Source organism: Chelonoidis abingdonii, chromosome 1 (assembly GCF_003597395.2).
Source record: "Chelonoidis abingdonii isolate Lonesome George chromosome 1, CheloAbing_2.0, whole genome shotgun sequence".
Classification (NCBI taxonomy): Eukaryota; Metazoa; Chordata; order Testudines; family Testudinidae; genus Chelonoidis; species Chelonoidis abingdonii.
Genome location: NC_133769.1, coordinates 71,371,783 through 71,393,878, shown reverse-complemented (window position 1 = coordinate 71,393,878; position 22,096 = coordinate 71,371,783). Strand labels below are relative to the sequence as shown.

The window sequence follows — 22,096 nt, the reverse complement described above, 5'->3', positions numbered from 1 at the left end:
AGGTTTAAGCCCAAGGTTGCCAAGATTGGATTGTAGAAATGTAGGTTCCTGCTTTTTTTTTTTTTACCATGAAGTACTTAAACTAAAATTCTATCATTTTGGGGCAGGGGGAAAAAAAGGAATACACTGAGGATATTCAGCACATTCTTGTTGTAGTACAAATGGATTTGCCCCCACATATACTGTATAATAGATATTCCCACAGCTTTCAGTATATTTGCAATTGCTTAAGTAAGCCTGATTCTGCCCTTCAGAAAAAGGAAAGCCAAAGAATATTCTATTTTGTCAGACACTTTTACTGTTTTTCCAAACGTGACAAACTGTGTAAAAAAAAAAAAGTCAGAGCACAACAGTTTAAGTTTTAATTGCCACCATGTGTGTTCCTGCTGCAGATTTTAAACAGATTTTAATGTTTTCAAAAATAAAGTCTGCCCAAAACCTTAAAGTAGGCTTCACTAAGCTTTACAAAAGCAGCAAAGCATGAATATAATTTAGTCCTTTCTAGTGTTCCTATAGTTACACTGCATCTTGTAAGTTTTTACATCTTACATTTATAGTCAAACCACTCAAACTCAAAAGTAATTCAAGAAAGTTAAATTTCATTTACTTGTTCACTCAAGCTTTGTAGTATGAAAAACTAATGCTCATTAAAGTTTAAAATGCTGTCTTGGAGGCAAGGATACTAATACAACTTTTCACAAACATTGTTAAGTGGCTACCAGATGGACAAGGGCTAAATTTATTTAAGATTAAGCTTCCTTGGAGACTAGGAGAGGATGAAGCAATTGCAGACTTGAGATGGCAGTGTGCTCCACTATTCATCTGAGATTCAAGTCCCTCTGGGTTAACTGGAGTTTAAGGAAGCACTCTTGCCCTGTTGCTAGAGGTGCTCTGTAGCATATTGCTACTTGCCAGGAAGAGACTTTAAGAGCTCTGTGTAACTGAATACACCAAAAAGCCACCTGTTAGGAGTCTGCAGGAAGAGCAGGTGAAGAAACAAGCAGTTTGACAAAGTACAAATGAAAAACCTGCATCTTTTCACCCATTGTTATTCACTTGACAATCACTGACTAGGATGATGTATGTATTTCTGCACCTGCACTTGTAAAAGCAGATGAAATTTAATATGTAATTTACAATGTATTTTACCAGCTTGGCATACAGAATGAATATATAGTATATCAAAGTAGTTGACAGTTATGGACTTGTAAGCCCTGCAAAAATAGTAGTTCAGTTATCTGCTAATTTAAAAAAAAAGTTTGCAGTTTAGAAGTGATACAGTTGAATCTACCACAAGACACAAACAGCTGCAAAAATGTATACTATTCCAACAATGTATATAAGTTATTAAATAATGATCTGATTTAAAAGAATATAAATGAAGCCTTTAAGTAGGTCTTTTCTACATGCATATTATTCCTCATTAAAGAAAAATATGTAAAAAGGCCATTGGTAATTGCTTTGTTAACCACTGTAGAAAATGCCAATTCTCTGGTCTCAGACTCCACTAGTTTAGCACTTGAGGTCTCTGCAGTGTTATAAGTGATTGATTTTTCAATACTGTTAATTCTATTACTCCACTGGTAAAGAATGCATGACTTGAAATATGGCAGTCTTCATGTTGAGGGGCAATAATCCACAGTTTTATACAGTTATCCAGAAGAACAGCACCCTCCACCGCTCTGTGCTTGTGGTTCATCATCAATAATCTGAACACCCCGCCTTCCAGTTCCTGACTGGCTGGAACCATTGCCTCTTGCTCTTTCATCCACTTGAGCAGTTTCTATCATTCCTGGAAAATAAGAACTCAAATCAGAATGACATTCCATTACAATTTTAAGTATTTTGAGGCTCTGAATTCAACAAGCTATTTAATCTCCATGCACACAGCGCTGTTAACATGATTACATTTAGCAATATAAGCAAACTGAAATTTTTCAACATACCAAAAAAAATCCACTTTAAATAAAAGTGATCCATAGCTGATACGACAGACCAACATTTTAAAAACAGGTTGCTACATTTCAAGTCCTAATCCCTATTTAGATCCTAGAAATTTAGAACACCCAGCAGCTCTAATTGGACTTCAATAGGACCATTTGGGTGCTTGGCAGTTGAGTTAGTAAGGCTATTTGGGCCTAAATAAATGACTTCTCTCAACCATATTAACTACTGCACTAGGACTAGTACATAGGAACAAAGGTTACCGCTGAAAATTCTACAAATAAAGGAAAGCAACAGCAGACAGCTGAATGATGCTAGATCTGTTTCCTTCCTAATTTGTCTCCTTTGAAGGTTTGAGACACAGGTGTTCAAAGAACTCATAGGTGCAGGGAGTAAGGCACCTATATTCCAATCCAGACCATTTGGAATGTGGTTTAAGATCTGTGCAATAAACTCCAAGTTGACTCTGGATAGCAAATGAATAGAGAGAACTTCAAATCAAGAAGCCAAGTTTCTGGGGAATGGAGGATTAGAAGGCAGAAACAGCAGAAGGAGAAAATAGTCATAGGGAAAATGGAAGAGGAAAGTGTGTTTGTGTACTTTTTCCTGTTTTCAACCAGCCAGTGCTCAGATAGGGTGAAGGGGAGACCTTGGACAGAGTGCAGCAGTACAAGAATGAAATTTTGAACAAATACACTTTGAAACACTATATTCCAAATAGCCTGAACAAGCCTTAAACTTGGTTTTCATTTTTACTTTGGACACTAGAGCCCCTGTTTTATTAACTAATTGAGGATTGAGTTCACAGTTGAAGATCTCAAAATTACAACAGGTACAGTACACAAGATAATGTATTAATCATTCAATGATGTGCATATCAAGTGTATGCAGTGTGCCTGATTTATCTTGGCACCAAATCTTAGTCTTTTCAAACCTGCAGCAGCTTGAATGTTGGCTCAAAGACTGAAGACATTTAACTACAGAAAGTTTGGCATCAAAAGATAGCTCACATAATCGATCATTTGTAAGACTGATCAATTACTAAATTAAACTACAGTAGATTAGATATCTGCGAAACCCATCTAAAAAGGACTTTATTCTGATGAGAGCTTTTTCCATCAACTTGTACCAATGTAAGCTCACCACAGCAAATGCAATACCTACTTTTACAGAGGTCAAGGAAGAGTTCTTCAATTCCTTTGTTTTGTTTGGCTGAAGTATGATAGTGTTTTGCTCCCACTGATTCTGCATATCTGTATATAGTGCAAATACAGAGAAAGCTTTTACTTATGAGACCACATGGAATGTTAAGTCAAAAATCCTTTCAAGCCTTCATACTTTGAAGTGTATAATATTCTCTGTAAGACAAATATCCTCCATACTTTGATTTGTATATTTACCACATTTAAAAAAAACTTTGCTATTTCAATTTGATCCCACTCCTGTATACTGTGTGCAATCAACCCAAGCCCACCTTTTAGCAAACAGATAACAGAAGCTTGGAATGATGACAGGGGACTTGATTACCTATCCTGATCATTTCCCCGAGGTACCTGATGTCGGCCATTGATGGAAGACAGGACACCGGGCTAGAGGGATCTTTGGTCTGACTTGGTATGGCCATTCTTATGTTCTTTCAATTATATTAAAAGGTTGTTACGAGGGAGAAAAAAAATTGTTCTCCTTATCCTTAACCTTCGAGGACAGGATAAGAAGCAGTGGACTTAAGTTGCAGGAAGGGTGGTTTAGATTAGACATGAGAAAAATCTTGTCGTCAGGATGGTAGTTAAGCACTGGAATAAATTACCTAGGAGATTTTTTTTTTTTTTATAACCTCACGATGGAGATTCTAAAAGCAGATTATACAAACACTTGGTCAGGAATAGTCGAGATAATACTTAGTCCTGCCATGCATGCAGGGGATTGAACTAGATGACCTCTCAAAGTCCCTTCCAATCCTATGATTCTATGAATACTGTAGATTCAGAAGTATCACTGAAAGCAATAAAGGGAGCATCTACTATTTTAAAAATGCTTCAGAAGCTAAGTTTACTACAGAATATACTGCAATTTAAGAGAGTGTTCTGTATAATTCTGAAGCTTTGTAAATCCTTGAATACATATGTGGAGTACAACATGGATGGAATGTTAGCTATAGCAGTAATTCTGGCTGATAAAACAAAAGCTATAGTAATTAGTACAACTGTTCACTAAAAGCACGACTGCTTTTTTAGTAGTGTGATCAAGGCACTAGTTACAGCAGAATTGATTTAACTAATTTGAAGTTACAGTCAAAGTTTAACAAGGAGAGGAAAAAAAAAAAAAAAAAAAAAAAAACTTACGTTTCTGCTTCTTGAACTGAAACATGCCTCTCTTTTTCCAAGTCTATTTTGTTACCTGTCAGAGAGACACTAGTCTTCAGATCTTTGCAGTGTGTGCAGAGCAGACTAAAGAAAAAAAGTCCAGAAAGTATGGATCTTTCTTCCTATCACTTTCCAAAGACCACCTTCAAACATAATCTAACATCAAGCTGGCGTTCCTTAAAAGGTTTTACATGTTAAGGGTTAGCAGTGTTTAAAGATTTTCCCCTTTCACCCAGATACTTAGGATGGGATCCAAAAAGGTACACTGGCACCCTTAAGTCCCAATTTTAGGCTCCACTGTTAAACACAAAACTCCTGCTAAACTCTGTAGGCACCAAATAAGTTTAAGTACTTAAGTTTTCAGGGTAAAAAACAGTTTTTCTAGTGTATTTTCCTGCCTTTGGTCACACACACTAGCCTTCCTCCATGTGTCCAGATACTCATCTCCAGCCTGAGCTCCAGAGAGAGTGTCCGTGAACTGAGGAAGAACATTTACCTGCCCATCTCATATGCAGAGCCTGATCCAGGATACATGCTCAGAGCTGCCTGCTGGATCACAATCCATTCAAAGTGTGACCACCAGAGGAGGGGGTGCTCACCTTATGACTTTCAGGCCAGAAGTTATAGCACTTACCTGAGAGGTGAGACACACAGCTTTGCTTAGTGACAATAAGATACTAACAGGGAAGGGGGGGAGGGGTCTCCCACCTCTCAGGAGAGAGAGAGTGAGCTGTGAGCCACTCATGTGAGAGCAGTCACTGGGAGACAAGGATGGAGTCTGTTAAAGATGTTCCACTGTGGATAAGTAATGAAAGCAACTGGAGCGTGGGAACTAAACCCTGGGACTCCCACCTCTCAGACAAGCAAACATCCTAACCACCAGGCTACAGATTCATCCCCATTCTCACCTTTCATTTATTCACAATGGAACACTCCAACAGGAGAGATGGGGGAGCCCCACATCTGAAAATCCCATAGCTTAGTGGTTAGAGCACGCAGAAGTGGGAGATCCCTGTTCAAATCTTCTCTCCCTCTGGCAGAGGGAGGGAATTTAACCTGGGTCTCCTACATGTTAGGCAAGTGCTCTAACCACTAGGCAAAAAGTTAAGACAGGCAGCCCCACCACCTCCAGACACTTTGTGGGTTAGACAGGCACCTAACTCATTCCCCCAAGAAATACCTGACGTACTTAAGCCACATGACTCCAAGAGACAGGTTCAGGTTTACCGATCATTAAGTAGAGGAAAGTACTTCCCAATGGCCCCAACTTAGGTTGCTATCTCCAACAGAGGAGCAATGCCTAGAACAACCTCCTCTCTTAAGCTAGCCAATGGGAGATGCTGAAGTGGCTCCTCACCTAGTGAGCTAGCTTTGTGGATTCCTTTCTAAGGCACCCATCTCCTCATTCGTTGTATAGGGAACCTAGGCACCTAACTCAAGGTTATGAATTGCAGTGTTGTTCCTGTAATCTTTTAGGTGCCTAAATGTTATGCACCAATGCTCAGTGTGACACCCAAGTCCATTTAATACATACTGAGGAAGCTAAAGTTAGTTTCTCTTTCCACACCAAATCTTGCATATACTTAAGAGTTTAAGTATCAATATATAGTATCTGTTGAGTTCACATTTGGTAGGAAGCTGATCTGTACTGTAAGACTATGTTCCATTATCACAAAATCAAGTAATCATGGCAATGTTTAAGTTACACATTTACAATAAGTCAAACAAGTCTCATCCACTCAAAACAGACTGTTTTAAAAAAATAAAATAGCCTTACCAACTATACATAAACAGATTTCGTTTCCCAACATTTTTCTTAATTCCTTGACCCAGTTTTTTACCTGCATACAAATATGAGAGTTAGGTGCTTCTTAAAATGAAATACATGTATCACCACTTTAAGGTCATGGATCCAAATATATAGCTTTAAGACTAAGACAGATGATATCTATGCAAGTGTCTTTATAAACTAAAAAGGATGAAGTCAGAGCAGGTGATCTGGAATCCAGAGAAGTTATGTACCTCTGAGTTGTACTAAAGGTAATCCAGCATCTGTTATCTCAGTCCCAAAGAGCAAGCTGTGTATCACATATGGGATGTAAATGCACATGAGGTTGTCTTTTAGGTCAAATCTGAATTCTGTATTGACTGCTACACAGATGGATCAGTGATAGAACACTATGCATAGTGTTCTATCAGAAGAACTGGGGCCTGCTCTGAGTATTTTACAATCCAATTTAAACATAATGGAGGACTGTTTTGGGAGGAACAGAACCAGAAAAGATTACTACTTTTGCATGTATGGTTGGAGATGGACCAATGGAAAATACTTTGTCCACACAGACTAAAATGGAGCGTATATGCTTATGAATTTCTATTTTATTATGGTGAAGGAAGGGAGGAAGTTAACTGCAAGAAAGTCAAATAAAAATTAGATCCCATGATACAAAAGTGAAAACATACAAAAACCCCAAACTTTTACATGCTAATAAAACCAAACAAAAACAAGCCACATGTTTCTCTTTAGATAGAGTACATGATGGAAAAGAACTTGATGAAAATCCTTCAGAATCTTACCAAGTAATATTCTAATAAGTAGGTCATTTAGATTTATGGACTGAACTCTGGAATATATAAGCAGTTCTATATAGACATAGAGGCTCCAAAACCTTACCTCTACTTACTGTTACAAGATATTAGTAATCAAGGGGCACATTGTTCTTGGAAACATTTTCTTTAGTGTAGTAACTTGGAAATTATGGTAAAGTAGTGCGTTCCACAAGCAAGGCATGTTACATTTCAAATAATTGAGATCTACGCAATAGGCACGTACAGTACCTAATGTTATTGTTCCATCACTACCATATTAAGCACTGTTCTTGTAAATATATAGTAGAGTAGTTCTGACCTAATTACTTCAGAAAATAAGCAGTTAAACTCTAATGACAGTGTCATAACAGCATTAATCTTGACTGTTTTACCAGGAGCAAAGGGGGAAGGAGGAAGAAAAAAAGTTGCTTAAACTGTTCCATTTTGGTAAAGTTGGAAGATTTTCTATTAGAAAGAAAAACAAATTTAGATCTTTCAAATTGAAAAGTTATAAAAATTGACTGTACTGCAGTTTTTGAAACTAAGTTAATAAGGCAGTAATTATCTAGATTAGAAAGTACATTTAGTTACTGATGAAATAGAAACTTTCAAGTTGCACACTCATACTGTAGGGAAGCTTTAAACCTATTTACTTTGAGGAGATGGATGAATTTGTCACAGTACCTTTTGAAAAGAGTCTTCATCTGTTATGTCATATACTAAAATAGCTCCATTAGAATCTCTGTAGTAAATTGGACCCAGTGCATGGAATCTTTCTTGACCTGCTGTATCCTGCATGTGGTAGACATGTGTGTTAGTGTTCATTAAGGCAAAACTCTAACAGTCAAGGAAATCTAACTATTGAACAAGAGTAACACTAGAAATAAGTATCAGAGGGGTAGCCGTGTTAGTCTGGATCTGTAAAAGCAGCAGAGAATCCTGTGGCACCTTATAGACTAACAGACGTTTTGGAGCGTGAGCTTTCGTGGGTGAATACCCACTTCGTCAGATGCAGGCGTCTGACGAAGTGGGTATTCACCCACGAAAGCTCACGCTCCAAAACGTCTGTTAGTCTATAAGGTGCCACAGGATTCTCTGCTGCTTTTACTAGAAATAAGTAAACTTAGTTCTTGGCAAGAATCCAGCCAGAATCTCAAAATGTGTATTCTTTTTATTTGTGCTTAGTATTTTAAGCAGACTTGAATTCCATTTTAAAAGTGAAAAACTGAAGTTTATAAAAAAGGAGAGTGAACAGATAAGAGGCAGATATAAAACATACCCATATTGCAAGGTTTACTCTTTTTCCTCCAATGTTTAGCTTCTTTGTTAGAAAAGATGCCTAGAACAGACATTAAAATATGTATGAAACAGTTGAGACAAGAGTCAGTTAAGTTTTACATTTATGACTAATCCAAAGAGTTGGTTATATTTGAATTACTTTTGTACTCCTGGGTTTTAAAAAGGAAAAAAATCCTGAAGCAAAAAATCTGTTCAGACCACCATTAATCAAGCTAAGGTAACCATCAGAAGGTGTGTGGAGGTGATAGACCAAGACACATAATATTGTCCAAGGCTGGGAATTAGCCTAGCTCCAAGAAACCACACTTTCAGCTTACCTTTCAGAGTATCTCCAGGCAAGTCTAGAAGAATTTTATAACGTCTCAATATTGCCTCACCATTGGGCAGCATTTAAGTAGTAACTGACATTTATTCAGTTTGGAGTGAAGGCAGGTAAGATATAATGCAAAATTCCTGAATTTGTTACAAATGATCTAGCATCCTAAGCCAATTATGTAAGATTTTAATGATAAAATCTAGTTTAATGAGAACAAATAGTTAGGTCTTAACCCATAAACAATGGACAAAGATTTGAACATTAAACAAGTTAAATCAAAACACACTAATCAGCCCTAATTAGTGTGACTATTAGCTAGCTATTATCCTTTGGCATCCATGTCCACTTCTGATCCTCCATGAGAGCATCCCTGCTTCAGAGTAGTCTGTTCCCCTTGGTCTGAATCCTAGCAGTCTGATCCTGTTGACTTTAATGAGCCGTTTAGCCACCAAAACCATAGAGAGTATGACCCTGGCGCTTCAGGGCATAAACCACATCCATAGCCGTTACAGTCTTTCGCTTGGCATGTTCTGTGTAAGTGACAGCATCGCGGATCACATTCTCCAAGAACACCTTCAGCACTCCCCGGGTCTCTTCATAGATCAAACCCGAAATACGCTTTACTCCCCCGCGTCGAGCCAAGCGACGAATCGCCAGCTTGGTAATATCTTGGATGTTATCCCAAAGCACTTTACGATGGCGCTTGGCACCCCCCTTCCCCAAACCTTTACCACCCTTACCGCAACCAGACATGCCGAACTCAAATCACACACAACTGACCGATGAAGTGAATACTCACTCATGAAAGCTTATGCTCGAATATGTCTGTCAGTCTATAAAGGTTCCACAGGACTCTTCCCTGCCCCCTCCCCCCCACACAATATACCACCTCCCATTTGGAACATACCTGGGTAACTGAGCCTGGGACAGATGTAGGTCAACTTAAAGAGTTAAGAGCTCAAGGCATGACAAGTTTTGTGGCACAGTGGCCTTAACTACCATAGTGACTGAAATCTTCCTTTGAGGGGAACTTTTTGATCAGTGGTTCTCAAACTTTTGTTCTGGTGACCCCTTTCACATAGCATGCCTGAGTACGACTCCCTGCCTTACATAAGAACTGCTATACTGGGTCCATCCAGCCCAGCATCCTGTCTGCCAGCAGTGGCCAATGACAGGTGCCCCAGAAGGAGTGAACCTAACAGGCAATGATCGAGTGATCTCTTTCTTGCCATCCACCTCCACACACTAACAGAGGGTAGGGACACCATTCCTTACCCATCCTAGCTAATAGCCATTAATGGACTTAACCACCATGTTTTAAAGAGAACTAGATAAATTCCTGTTATAGTCCTAGCCTTCACAAACTCCTTAGGCAAGCAGTTCCACAGGTTGACTGTGCGCATATAAATATAAAAAAAGTGTTTAATTTAACACCGTTATAAGTGCTGGAGGCAAAGCAGAGTTTGGGGTGGAGGCTGATAGCTTGCAACCCCCCACATAATAACCTCATGAGCCCCTGAAGGGTCCTGACCCCCAGCTTGAGAACCGGTTTTTGAGGTTTGGCAAAAAGAAATACTATGTTGCAACTTTCTCCACATAAAACAGACTGGTCCTTCTCTTTGAAGAAAGACGTTTGTGGGCAAGAAAACAGGAAACTCCCATCAGTGGCAGCTTCTTTCATAGAAAAGCTACAGAATCCAGATTCATACTACAGCAACCAATTCACATAGTTAAAATACTACAACTCCAGACTGCAGCCAAGTAAAAATCTGGAAACCATACATATTGTGAATCTACCAGATCACTTTAGCTACTATGAGGAGATAAAGGTACCCAACATTTAGATTTCAGACCAGATTGACATTCTTCAGATTCTTTTGAATTTGAAGTAATTTATTAGTCGTGGTTCTAGTTGTATCTCAGACTGGTAGAAATGGCATTTAAAGTTTGCATTAAAGCTAGGGACAAAAACTAAGCTAAAGTTAAAGCCTGAAACATTCCAAAAAAAAAAAAAAAAAGACAAGCAGCAATGTTAACAGTCACAGGAGCAAATATTTCATATAATTTACTTATGACTAAACCAAAGAAAATATGCCTGTCCCAATTTTTGATCAAATGTAAAGTCTTAGCTACTCAGTAACAAGTAATTAGAAGATTTTCCCCCAGTCTGAAGCTAAGTGAAAGCAGGCTTCAAGTTATATTTTTATGATGTATTAGACAATATGCTAGAGTTACGATGCAATGCACAGCTGCTTTACCCATGTAGCATAAGGAGTTAGGCAGCAGACGTAACTCCCTTGGTTGGTAGGCTTCATTATTGGGTTAACAGTGTTTAAGTAAATTTCTCAAGCAATGTCCCCTAGTCACTTAGGATTTCTAGCGTTTGTGACTATAAATATGCTAGTATATTCAGTGTAAGGGTATATTCTTAGAATGTACACACCAGTGCATTTTAGTCTTGGATTCTCAAGAAAAAAGCTCAACTGTAACCTGTTAGGTTTCCAGTTGCAAGAAGTCGCTTCACTTCTGTTTCATTTAACATTAAGAGTGGCAGTTATGAGAATTCTGCAATGTAACTTGAATAGATCCTTATTCATTTCAGTCCTTTTGTAGCTTTACTGAATATAAAACTTTAGTGGACTAAGGCTAGTTTAAATCTGAAAGTCATCAGTTAATTTCCAGTCATCCCTTTCAACTTTTTATTTCTATGGCAATTCTTTGGGTGTGGTTTCCAAAACATCAGATGAGCAGAAGTTATTGCCAAATAATCTCAAGCATCTCTGAAATAAACTGCAACTACTACTGTTATATTGAGTCTTGTGATATCTTTGACTTTTCAGTCCTTTATGCATTAAGAGCCTTTGATCTCCAGTGAACGCTTCAACCTACAATTTACATTAAGTTCAGTTATGCTTAACTCATTAATCTCCCTTGTTAAGAAATGGTCTTCCATCTATGGGCACACTGAAGTGTTAAATATTATTCCCTTAAAGAGCAAGAGCCTCATCCCTGCTCCAGCCCCTTTATGCTGGATAAGAGTCTAAGCAGCATAAAAGAGGCTCTAAAATCCCCAGATCCAGTTAGGAGAGGATTCTCTCAAGCCCTGATGCAGGGGGAATGCCAGGGGCATGTTGGGTGCAGGGTGTCACTGTGTGCAACACTGGAAATTCCAGATAGTGCTGCAACCTATGTGGTAATCTAGGGACGTGGTCATAACTTAGACAAGCCCCCCCCACCCCCCAAGTCTACTTAAATTACATCAGGGCTGCTCTAGCCCTGAGAGGAACCCAGAATCAGGAGGGTGCAAAGTTTACTTAAAGCTGCATTAGCCCTTCTTCATCTAGACTCTATGTGCTATGCCTCTTTGCATTTACTGTAGTTTAGATTTGAGAAATAAATTCCTGAAGACCAGAAAAAGAGAAGCTATTTCAGACAATTGTTTATCACTTCAGCTCAAGGCGGCAGATTAGCAACTTCCACCACTTCAGTGATTTTCAGTGCTTACCACTTTAGCAACAGACATGCATTATTAAACTATTTAAGAGCCAACATGAAATCAAATATGGCTGACATGACTAATTAGTACAGGCCTGCACAACAAGCAGCCTGTGTGGGTTCACTGTGTGGCGGTTGGCTGAGTAGGCAAGCAGCAGGTGAGGGAGGGAGGCTGAGGAGGTGAGCAGGTGGGCAGTGGCAGGGAAGCCAGCAGCTGCCCCAGCTCACCTCCACTCTGCCTCCTCCCCGAATGCTCTGCCCTACTTCTCCCCCTCCCCTCTGCTTCCAGTGAGTCAGCTGTTCGTGCAGGAAGCCTGAGAAGCAATGTGGCAGCTTTGCACTCAGGCCCAGAGAGATGAAGATGGAGCAGAGGGATGAGAGGAGGGCTGCCTGTGCCACAGCAGGTAACCTGTGAGGGGGGCGCACAGGGAAACTGCTCCCTGCTCCAGCTCACCTCTGCTCTGCCTCCACCTCCCTGGGCCTAAGCCTGAAGCCACTGCCTGCTTCTCAGCCCTCCCAGGCTTCCTGTGTGAACAGCTGATTTGCAGGAAGGTGGGGGACTGTGAACTTGGCCTGACCCAGTGCTCTAGGCACTGCGGGGCAGTGGTATGGCCTGGCTCCAGCCAAGTGGTGCAGCTGTAGTGCCGCCAGCCACCTCCAGGGAACACGGTAAGGGGGCAGGGGGGTGGATAGGGGTCAGGATGGTCAGAGGGCAGGGAACAGGGGTGTTGAATGGGGGCAAGGGTCCCACTGGGGGGGGGTCATCAGGAATGAGAGGAGGGGCTGGATGGGGTGGAAGGGAGTGTTTCGGCAGGATGGTGCTGGGGAAGCAGGGTTTGTTTCTGTGGGGTGGTGGCACTTTGAGAGGTTGCTTCTGCAGAGCAGGCAGTGCTGGGGAGGCTGGGTAGCGCTGGGGGGGGAGGATTGGCCCTCAGCTATTTTCTTTGGAGTAATATGGCCCTTGCTGCTTTACAAGTTGTGCGGGCCTGAATTAGCATATACCCATGTACTAGCAGCATCCTAATGCCAGAGTCCTGGGGAAGTTTCACCTAGAATGGACGTTTTGCCCATCAGAGTTCTCCCTGTGGTTTCCAATAAAAAAATTCCTTTCACAGTTTAAAACAAAAAATCTTGCTAAATTCTGCTAGTACAGAAAGACTACACTGCAGTGAGTGAATCTGTGTATGAAGTAGCACTGAAGGACTATGGGACTCTGAGATGGGATGAGCGGGATACATGTAATGTAGCAGATCAAACAGGTCTGAGGATTTTAGCTACAGGAAGAGTATTGCAATGTTAGTTTAGTGATTAGTTCATACTGATGAATTTATCAAGGCTGAACTAGATTTATTCCTTGTCTGGGAAGCACTAGGTAAGGAAAATTTAAGAAGCCTGTCTCCATCCATAAAGAGTGGGCACAGCTCATCTTCCAATGCTAAGGAGGGAGCCAGTTCTGCAAACAGGGCTAGCTGGCCCCATTGAAGGCATTTCTGGACAGGCTAATGCCTCACCACCCTCCTGCATGCTAGAATAGCTCTAACTTTTCAAGAGAGTTTAGCAAGAGCCACATTGCATGGTCTTTCTCCCCTCTTATCCCATGGCAAAGGGTAACTTTTAAAGAAAGCAACAATGCTTCCTGGCTCATCATTAACTTCAGAGGGAACTACCCATATGCTTAGGTACCTTGCTGACTGGAGCCATAATGCAGAACTGAGTCCTTACTGAATTAAATTAGACTACAAACATTTTTTACAAAGAAATCTGCATAAACAATTTAAACCACACCATTTCATTGCTTGATATGTTTCAGGATAAATGAGAATACATTCTTAAAGTCACTGCCAGTTTCACTGTCAAGTCATAACCAGCTGAGCTTGAGGCCTTGTCTAATGTGGTAACTGATCTGATGCACCATTCAAAATTCATAATGTTTCAGAGAATGTTCTAGGCATCAGTTACCAGAACTCTACTGGGGGGGGGTGGGAACGGAAAAGAGATCAGAAAACGAAGAGTGGGAAAAAAATAAGACACATGGAGCCCTGCCATCTATTTCATGCAGTCGCAGCTTCAAGCACTTCTCCAATTGTCTTTAAAAACAAACTGTTTTTACAGCACCCATTAATATCCCTATCTCATCTTGCTTATCCTTCCAACAACATTTAACATACTGACACACTGAAAACGAAGGACTCATCTACACTTAAATTTTATATCAGCATACCTATGTCAGAGGTCTGAAAAAACCCACACCTCAAACCAACATAACTGTGCCAATAAGACATCTGGTGCAGATGAAGCTATGCCAACATGAATGTTTCTATTGGCACAAATAATATCAGGGAGGTGTTGTTCCTATATTGGCAGAGGCTCTGCAGTATAGATATAGCCTTCCCTGCCAGACAAATATGATCAGAACAATGGTCCAGCTAACTTAGTATCCTGTCTGACAGTGACCAGTGCCGTATGCTTCTGAGAGAGTGAACAGAACAGGGCAATTTACTGAGGATTCTAATGTGTTGTCCACTCTCAGCTTCTAGCAGTCAGAGGTTTAGAGACACCCAGACTGTGAGGCTGCCTCTCAGACCATCTTGGCTAATAGGCACATCAATGGCTATCCTTCATGAATTTATCTAAATTTTTTTGAGCCCAGTTATACTTTTGACCTTCACAATGAGTTCCACAGGTTGACTGTGCTGGGTCAAGTACTTCCTTATGTTTTAAGCCAGCTGCCTATTAATTTCATTGTGTGCCCCTTGGTTTGTGTGTAATGTTAAGCTGTAAACAACAACTTCCTTATTCACCTTCTCCACACCATTCAGGATTTTTTAGGTTTCCATCATATCCTCTGTCGCCTCTTTCCTCAGATGAAGAATCCGAGTCTTTTTAAATCTCTCCTCATATGGAAGTTGTTCTATACTACTAATCATTTGTGTTCCCCTTTTCTGTATCTTTTCCAATTCCAACAGATTTGATTTTATTTATCAGTATTTTTAGAGGGGTCAAAAAGAACTGCACAGTATCAAGGTGTGGACATACCATGGATTTACGTACAGACATGATATTTTCTGTCTTATCTACCTCTTCCCTAATCCTAGGAACCACTGTTAACTTTGACTGCTACTGCACACTGAGCAGATGTTTTCAGAGAACTATCCACAAAGACTCCAAGACTTCTTGAGTGGTAACAGCCAATTTAGATCATTTTTATGTATAGCTGATACTGTTTTCCAATGTGCATTAATTATTTTCATTTAACACTGAATTATGTCGCTATTTTGTCTTCCACCCAGTTGTGAGATCCCTTTGTAACTGTCTGCTTCATACTTATCTTGAATAATTTTGTATCGTCTGCCAATTTTGCTACCTCACTGTTTACCCCCTTTTCCAGATCATTTATGAAAATGTTCAACAGCACTGGTCCTATTACAGATCCTTGGGGGACCCTTCTATTTACCTCTCTCCACTGTAAAAAACACCTGGCCATTTATTCCTATCCATTAATCAGTTACTGATCCATGAGAGCACCTTCCCTCTTATCCCATGACTCCTTACTTTGCTTTAGAGCTTTTGGTGAGGGACATTGTCAAAGGCTTTGAGGATCCAAATACACCATATCCACTGGAATCACTTGTCCACATGTTTGTTGACCCCCACTCAAAGAATTCTAATAGATTGGCTTCTGTGAAGGAAAATCATGCTTCACCAGATTGACTCATCCTCAACATGTTGTGCTCGTCTATGTGTCTGATAATTCTGTTTTTTTAAATTATAGTTGCAACCCAGTTTGCCTGGTACAGTAACTCCTCACTTAAAGTCATCCCAGTTAACATTTTGTTGTTACATTGCTGATCAAATAGGGAACACGCTCAGTTAAAGTTGTGTAATATGTTCCCTTCCAACTTGTTTGGGAGCTGTCTGCTTTGTCTACTGCTTGCAGGAAGAGCAGCCTATTGCAGCTAGCTGGTGGGAGCTTGGAACCAGGGTGGATCAGCAGCACCCCCCCTCCTCCCCGCCAACCCCTGCTCCCTGTACAACAGCTGTCCCTCAGCTCACTGCCATGTGCTGCTCCTGCCCTCTGCTGTGGAGCTGCTCCCCGAGACTCCTGTTTGCTGTGCGGGAGGGGAGAGGGAAGGAAGAAGGGGGGCTAATGTCAGTGTCCCCCTCTTCCCTGCTCCTGCACCCTGCTTACCACCCCCCCCCCCATCTTCCACAGATCAGGGGGACACACCAGCGCTCAGGATGGAGGGAGCTTGCAGCAGCTGCAGTCTCAGCAAGCTGATTTAATTAAAAAGGGTGTATACTTAAGGGGAAATGCGCATATCTCCCCCCATTCCTGCTGTATTGTAGAGTGAGAGTTAACCCTTGGGAGCTCAGCCAATTGCTAGATCATTTAGTAGTAGGAGACATATCCCAACCTGACTCCTCCACCTCAACCAAGTTTCACAATCATCACTTTCCCTGGAACCTAATCCCCTCATTTACATTAATTCTTATGGGGAAATTGGATTAGCTTGAAGTTGCATTTTTCAGGAACATAACATTGTAGTTAAGTGAGGAGCTACTGTACTGATGTTAACTAATATGAAACCTATCTGGTACAGAGGCTGATTTAAGCAATACAATACCCACCATAGCTGGTAAGTATTTGTGCAATATATTTGAGTTCCTTCAAAAACTCTTGCGTGAATACCATCTGGTCCTGGGGATTTACAATTGTTTAGTTTACTAATTTGTTAATAGAAGAGATTTTGGAACAAATACAGTTCATCAGATTTGTTACCTAAAAATAATGGCTCATGTGGGAATCTCCCTCACATCCTCTGCAGTGAAGACAAACACAAATAATTCATTTAGCTTCTCCACAACAACCTTGACTTTGAGTACACCTTGATTATCCAGCAAGTTAAATACATTGGCAGGCTTCCAGCTTCTGATCTACTTTTTGCTAGCTGCACTTTAAATTATTTTGCCTGCCTAATTATGTTTTATATTTGACTTGCCAGCGTTTGTTCCTTTCTATTTTCCTCAGTAAGATGGGACTTGCAGTTAGAGACAAAAAGGCATCCTTTAAAAACGGAATCTTCTACTCTGTTTAGCCACAGTGGTGATTTTTGGTACCCTTCCTATTTTTAATTTTGGTGTATACATATACTTTTAAAAAAAGACTCAAAGTATTTCCTTCTTGTGACTGTTCCTTTTAATTTCCATTTAAGGAGCCTCCTCCTTTGTGCAGTTCCCTTTTTGAAGTTAAGCCCATCACAGTAGAATTTCTTTGATATTCTCCCCTGCCCCCAGGACATTAAGTTTAAGTTACATTATAGTCACTATTACTGAGTGATTCAGCTATAATAATCTCTTCAATCCAATCCCATGCAGCATTTAGGACTAAAAATCAAGAATTGTGTCTCCTTGTGGATTTCAGGCATAGCTGCTCCAATAAGCAGTTATTAATGGTGTCAAGAAATTCTCTCTGCATCCTGTCCTCAGGTGGCATGTCCCCAACTATGTTACTAAAATCCCAAATTACTGGGTATTCTGTAGCTTCCCTCATCTCCCTGAGCCTGTACTGACCTGGATGGTGATTGTGAGATTGAATAATCATGTAGTAGAAGGAACAAACATGGAATTTGTATCCCTAGAAATTAAGATAAAAAATTCTATGAATCAAACTTTTACTATGACTACGCTTTTTCACATTTACACCACTTTCCCCCGTGCAACCTACTCAGTCATTCCTATAATAGTGGGGGAAGCAGGACTGGGTACATGTAGGCATGCAGTACAGGGATGGGAGCACAGGAGAAGCTGAGGGATGCTAGTCTGTGGAGGGAGACATGGAAACAGGAACAGAGCCCCTGCCATGTGGGAAAATAGAAAATGCCGGAATGGGAGGAGACAGAATGGAGGCACAGAATCCCTGGCAGGAGGAAAATGGAGGGTGTTGCAGAGCATCCCTGAACTAGAGGATGCAAGGGTGGCACATAGGGAGTTTCTGGGGGGAAAGTGGAGGGACATAAGGAACCCCTGGTATATGCAACAAGTTTAGTCTTCAGAAACCAGGAAGTGTGCGACCCCTTAGTTTAATCCACATGCTGACCATATATGGTAGTAAAATACTTTAAAATAGGATACAGGAAAGCAACTATAATAAGTAGTAGTTTTGAAATGTGAACTGTTCACACAGTAAGTTTCAACACTAAGCTGCAAGGTCAGTTGATGTTTTTAGAACTTAGGGGTCAGTATGTTGGAAAGAGAGAAGAACCTCACTGCAGAGAGGATATGTAGTAGGATTGACTGAAGATAAGAGGTACATTTCTGGACCTGACCCCTCAGCAGCGGATGCAGGGATACAATTTCTAGACACCATTAATGACTACTTCTTGGAGCAGCTAGTCCTGGAACCCACTGGGGGAGTCAGGGGGGGAAGAGAAGAGACAGAGACAATTCTTAATTTAGTCTTAAGTGGCACAAAGTATCCGTTTAAGAGATGATGATATCAAAACCCATAAGTGAGTCAGCTAAGCCTAGTGATGGTACAGCCCTATAAAGATATTTTTCTATATACAAGGACTAAGGATAGAGTGCCATCCCTTTTCATGTGAAAAGGAAGTGCATTCTCCCCCATAAGTCCCTACTCCAAAAGCTTGTTTACAGGAGGTAAAAAAAGTTTCCTTTAAAAGCAATAAATCCACAGAGGAAAAATTCATTCTTTTGGTTTTATTTTTAAAATTGAATTGTGGTGGACCTGTAGCTTCCCTCACTCTGTTTTCCCCCAATATTCACAGAGTATTGATTCAATTCACTTTAACCTCAAGAAGTGCCTGAATTTCAATTTCCAACTACAGATTACACTAACATGCTTGGCTGAAACCGAGATACATCAGATGACAAGGCTATTAATAGTCTTAATGTCACAGCCTTTAGTAGATAACTAAGTTCCGATAATGTAAAACCAGAGGCACAGGGCTTGTTTACACTTGCAGTGCTACCACGGGGCAGCTGCAGTGCTTGGGGAGACCCTACCAATGCTGCAGAGAAAGCTTCTCCCACTGGCACAGATAATCCACTTCCCCAAGTGTTCATAGCTATGCAGACAAGAGAAGTCCTCCCATTGACAGAACTGTCCACACCAGGGATTAGATCGGTATAACTACATTTCAGGGAGATTGGGGGGGCGGGGGGGAGGCACAGATTTTCTAGGACACAGGTCTGGATCAGGGTTGCCCTGGGGCAAAGCAAGGTAGCTGCGGCACTCGCACCCATCTGGCGGCAGTCCAGGTCTTTGGCAGCATTTCGGTGCCACCGAAGACCTGGACAGCCACCAGGCCAGGACTCATGGGGCCTCTGCGGAACCTGGGGCAAACTGCCCCACTTGCGCCCCCTGCCCCCCAGCGGTCCTGGTGTGGATTAGGCTAGTTCTAAAGTAGTGTCATACACTTTGTCCTTATTACATCTGAAGTGGTGCTACCATGGTTCTACTACAACTGACTCCATTGCAGACATCTGCTGTCAGCAAGTAAAGGAGTATTTAGTCACAGTTTAAATTCTTCATTAACACCTCTCTAGAGCGGAAAAACTTGGGAAGAAACGTTCATTAAAGAATCAACCCCAAGCCATGCACCTTCAATTAAGGTGAGCAAGCTCACACCTCAGACTCTCAGGAAGTGCTCCAGGAAAAAAAAATTTTATTTATATATATAGAAGAAGATCAGACTATTTTCATGGTTATGAAGGGTTTAAAATACTTCAAGCCCTTATGATAAGGAAGGAAAAACCTAAATACTTTACAGTTACCATTCTGGTCTCCACTACAGTAATATCATACACACCTCAATATTTGGGGGAGGGGATAGCTGAGTGGTTTGAGCATTGACCTGCTAAACCTAGGGTTGTGAATTCAATCCTTGAGGGGGCCATTTGGGAAATTGGTCCTGCTTTGAGCAGGGGGTTGGACTAGATGATCTCCTGAGGTCCCTTCCAACCTTAATAATCTATGATTTAGAGGTGTAAATTTTCTTCAGACTTGATTGAGAAAGAAATTTAAGTTTTTCTTGAAACACAATGCACAACTTGCTTGCAGTTCCACTCTATGTTGTCATCCCTAAATAGTTTGTTCTCACTCCAAAATAGCATATCTTGAACTGTGGTTCACAGAGCAGTGGGACACAAGAAATTAAAAAGCAGTTCCAGACTCTTAGGGTATGTCTGCACAGCAACTAGACACTCGCAGCTAGCGTAGGTCAACCAACTCAGGGCTTGCAGGGTTGTTTCATTACTGTGTAGACTTCCAGGCTTGCGCTCCAGCACAGGCTGTAAGACCTTGTGAAGTTGGAGGGTACTAGAACTCAGGCTCCAGCCAGAGCCTAGATGTCTCACAACACCAACCAACCCTGCAGCCCAAGCCCTGTGAGCCCAAGTCTAGTTGCTGTGTAGACACACCCAAAGAGTCTGAGAATCACTGGTCCTAAGAGTTTATACGTGATATATAAGCTTGTACATGCACTTCAATACAGGTCAAATAAATTTACAGTGATTTACAGGATTTTGGTGTTGCAAATCTGGGGCCAATAATTTAGACAGGATTTATTCTCAAACATTTTAGCTGTCATGAACAGTTACATGGAGTGGCTCTTTCAATAATTAGGATGTTACCCAAAACTGGCTTAGTCCTCATATTGCAAGAAGGCTAAATTAGAAAGTTTGGAGAATTTAGCACATATTTACTAGAAGTTGTACTCAAAATTCTTGATGTTTGTTTACAGTGAGTTTTTCAAAAACCTAAAGGCAAAATAAGAAGGCACTCACAATTTCTTTGAAGATATTGGCTTTCCTCAATACTTAGCAGCTTAACTTTCACCACTTAGAACATTAACCACAGTAACTAAAGCTGGAATTTGCACATAACACTTAGTCATCAGGCCACTAATGTTGCCTGGTTAGTGAGCAGGAATTAACACTTTCAGATCATGTCTCCCCATACCAGGCCTGCAAAGGCCCACATGCAGAAAGCTAAGAGCTTGAACACGTCATGGAAATCAGAGACGATAGATAAGTATTTAAAGCCAAACCCCGGCCATTTGGGGTATAAACAGAACTACAGAACTCCCTTAAACCAGGAAGCAGCCAACAAGGAACAAGCCTGGCCCCTTAAAACCAACAATCAAGAAGGCAGGAAGAGGGAGAAATAATTAACACACGCATGCCAGTCTTCACCCAAGGAAGAGATGATGGTACCAGGCTGGACCTCACAACAGCAGCAACGACAGTATCAGAAAGTGACAGAGCCATCTGAACAGGACTCAGCCCTGAGACGAGACCAGAGACACAGATGTGGACTGACACCAAAGGGGCGGCATATAATTAGTATGCTGGGAATAGACAGCTCAACAGCCAGACTGTCCTCCCTATATCCATAGAGAGACACACACCTCGGCCCCCGGCACCGCCCCCCGCCCGGCCTCGGGGCCCGTCCCCCCGCACCTGCAGGGTGGTGATGTGCTTGTCGTTGAACTTGTTCTCGCAGTAGCGCAGCACCAGGGAGGTTTTCCCCACGCAGCCCTCCCCGAGGAGCACCACCTTGAAGGAGAAACTCCGGCCGCCTCCCCCCGCGCCGGAACCCGCCGCCGCCATCCGCAGCGAACCCGCCCGCTCGCCGGGCCGCGGCTTCACATCAGCGACGCAGCGGCCGCAGGGCACAGCCGGATACCGAGCCCGGCCGGGAGCCGCCGCGTGGAGAGCCTGGGGATGCGGGGACCGAAGGAGGCAGCCGCGCGGAGAGCCCGGGGACGGAACCAGGGCACTTGTCACGGCGCTGGCCCCGCTCCCTCTAATGGCGTCTTCTTCCTCCTACGTCACGCTCCCCTCGGTCACGCGACATGTTGGCGGCCAACGGGAGGGGCAGAAGCTGCGGGTGCCTAGGCCCCGCCCATAGTCCCAGGAGTGAGGGGGAGGGCGGGGCCTAGCGAGCTTCCCAAGGGGCGGGGCTAGATGAGATTCCGGAGGGGGAGGGGAGGAGTCTGACCCTCCGTGTCCGTGATCTCCTCAGACTATTGTGTCCGCGACCCTGGGGCGATAGTCAGCGCCGGCCGGG

The 22,096-nt window shown here is 41.9% G+C and overlaps 2 protein-coding genes across 2 annotated transcripts; both read right to left on the bottom strand.

The window, feature by feature from the left end:
* Positions 1–275: 275 nt before the first annotated feature.
* On the bottom strand, positions 276–21,873 carry RAB21 (RAB21, member RAS oncogene family). The gene is made up of 7 exons (XM_032805244.2): positions 21,487–21,873; positions 8,176–8,235; positions 7,581–7,688; positions 6,085–6,148; positions 4,287–4,341; positions 3,109–3,197; positions 276–1,792 (listed from the first exon to the last, which is right to left on the bottom strand). The coding sequence occupies exons 1-7, from the start codon at positions 21,634–21,636 to the stop codon at positions 1,653–1,655; spliced, it is 666 nt and encodes a 221-aa protein (XP_032661135.1). The 5' UTR covers positions 21,637–21,873; the 3' UTR covers positions 276–1,652.
* Positions 8,854–9,282, bottom strand: LOC116839366 (histone H4-like). The gene has a single exon (XM_032805245.2). The coding sequence runs from the start codon at positions 9,262–9,264 to the stop codon at positions 8,953–8,955; it is 312 nt and encodes a 103-aa protein (XP_032661136.1). The 5' UTR covers positions 9,265–9,282; the 3' UTR covers positions 8,854–8,952.
* Positions 21,874–22,096: the final 223 nt, after the last annotated feature.

Bases quoted from the DNA above. Each gene is read 5' to 3' on its own strand.
- LOC116839366 (XM_032805245.2), bottom strand. From the start codon at position 9,264: ATGTCTGGTTGCGGTAAGGGTGGTAAAGGTTTGGGGAAGGGGGGTGCC.
- RAB21 (XM_032805244.2), bottom strand. From the start codon at position 21,636: ATGGCGGCGGCGGGTTCCGGCGCGGGGGGAGGCGGCCGGAGTTTCTCC. The intron at 6,149-7,580 runs GTACTGTGACAA...ATTTGTATGCAG, and splicing joins ATGAAGACTCTTTTCAAAAG to GTAAAAAACTGGGTCAAGGA. The intron at 1,793-3,108 runs GTAGGTATTGCA...CTTATTTTCCAG, and splicing joins CTTCCTTGACCTCTGTAAAA to GAATGATAGAAACTGCTCAA.